The 1555-nt window shown below is 56.1% G+C and overlaps 1 protein-coding gene across 1 annotated transcript in view; it reads left to right on the top strand.

Moving 5' to 3' along the window:
* The window catches only part of IL17B (interleukin 17B), a gene marked incomplete at its 3' end in the record, with an annotated part of 5683 nt that extends 4129 nt beyond the window's left edge, over positions 1-1554 (top strand). The window contains exon 3 of the mRNA XM_004697080.2: positions 1326-1554. Coding sequence (XP_004697137.1) covers positions 1326-1554 — 229 coding nt within the window. The remainder of the gene's footprint in view (positions 1-1325) is intronic.
* Position 1555: the final 1 nt, after the last annotated feature.

Here is a 1555-nt window from a genome sequence, read left to right on the forward strand (position 1 = left end):
GTGGGGCATTTCTACTCTGTCCTGTAGGTGCACTCTAAGTCAGAAGCAACTGGACAGCAATGGAGCTGGGGGGCGTACAAAGATCCTGCAGAGCCAGGCTTCTCTGTGATGCCCCTGGGCAACCCAGCGGGCTTGTAAAATGCAGAGTAGATACTGAATGTCTAACACGTTCCCAGGTGATGCTGACAGTGTAGGTCCACAGGCTTAGTTCACCCCCATCACACACACACACACACACACACACACACACACACACACACTCAGAAAAGGCATAGAGATCTCCAAGAAATTCCCCGTCTAGCTAGCTCCACGAGGGCCCATGCGGGGAGGTGTCTGTGTGACATCAGTGAATGCTGAAGGGGGTTGGGGGAGAAACGGGCTCACTCACATGTAGGTCTGTTAAAAATACGAGTGCAATAAATGGAGACTGAATCAAAATATGAGGTGGGGGTGTTTCAAAACATTTGGGGGAACATGCCGTTACCTTTCAATTCCCGCTGACTCCTCTTCCAGTGGGTTTCGGTTATTCTATATGGACTCAGTTTCCCATGGATAGGAACAAGTGGGAGGGCGTTGAGAGCAAAGGAGGCCGCCCCTGTCACTCTTGGGCTGCATGTAAAAGGAACCCACACTAAGCCCCTCTCCATGGAGTCCGGACGCCCCCTCCACCAACCCCACCACCCATGACAGCAGGCCCAGGTGTGGCAGAGCAAAAGCATCAGGTCTGTGTGGAGGCAGCACCCTCAGGGTGGGCTCCAGGGGCCCCGTTAGGTCAGCAGAGGGGCTTCCAGCAGGCTCATGGCTGACCCGCAGGCCCAAGCAGCCTGTGCCACCCACAGAGCTTGGATGAAAGGACTCTGGGTAAGTCCTGGTTGATCACGGCCTGATGACCCTGAACTCGCGGTTGCTGTTCATGATATTCACATTTCCCCTCATGAACACAGGGCCCTTCTTCCCGTACAGTACAGTCTTGCTGCTGAATCAAATCATGATTAAACCTATGAAAAACAACAGCAAAAGCATTGTCCTTGCGTGGATTGCAACTCACAGCAACTGTTACAGGGCAGAGTAGAAACTGCCCCACAGGGTCTCCCAAGGTGCAATTTGCACGGAGGCAGATTGCCTGCCCCATCTTTCTCCTACTGAGCCGGAGCTGAGTTCAAACCGCCGACCCTTCTGTTAGCAGCTGAGTGTTTAACCAGGACACCACTAGGGCTCAAGAGGGTAAGTAAACCGGCTTAGGAAAGAGGAGGAGACGTGGGATGGGCGCGATGCGCTCTTTGCCGATCGGTTTCCTCACTGCACTCTCTCCCGACCCACTGCAGCATCAACCACGACCCCAGTCGCGTCCCTGTGGACCTGCCGGAGGCTCAGTGCCTGTGCCTGGGCTGCGTGAACCCCTTCACCATGCAGGAGGACCGCAGCATGGTGAGCGTGCCCGTGTTCAGCCAGGTGCCTGTGCGCCGTCGCCTCTGCCCGCAGCCACCGCGCACCAGGCCCTGCCGCCAGCGCACCGTCATGGAGACCATCGCCGTGGGCTGCACCTGCATCTTCT

This window comes from Echinops telfairi, unplaced genomic scaffold (assembly GCF_000313985.2).
Source record: "Echinops telfairi isolate 266 unplaced genomic scaffold, ASM31398v2 ScPeMD7_7469;HRSCAF=8507_0, whole genome shotgun sequence".
Classification (NCBI taxonomy): Eukaryota; Metazoa; Chordata; class Mammalia; order Afrosoricida; family Tenrecidae; genus Echinops; species Echinops telfairi.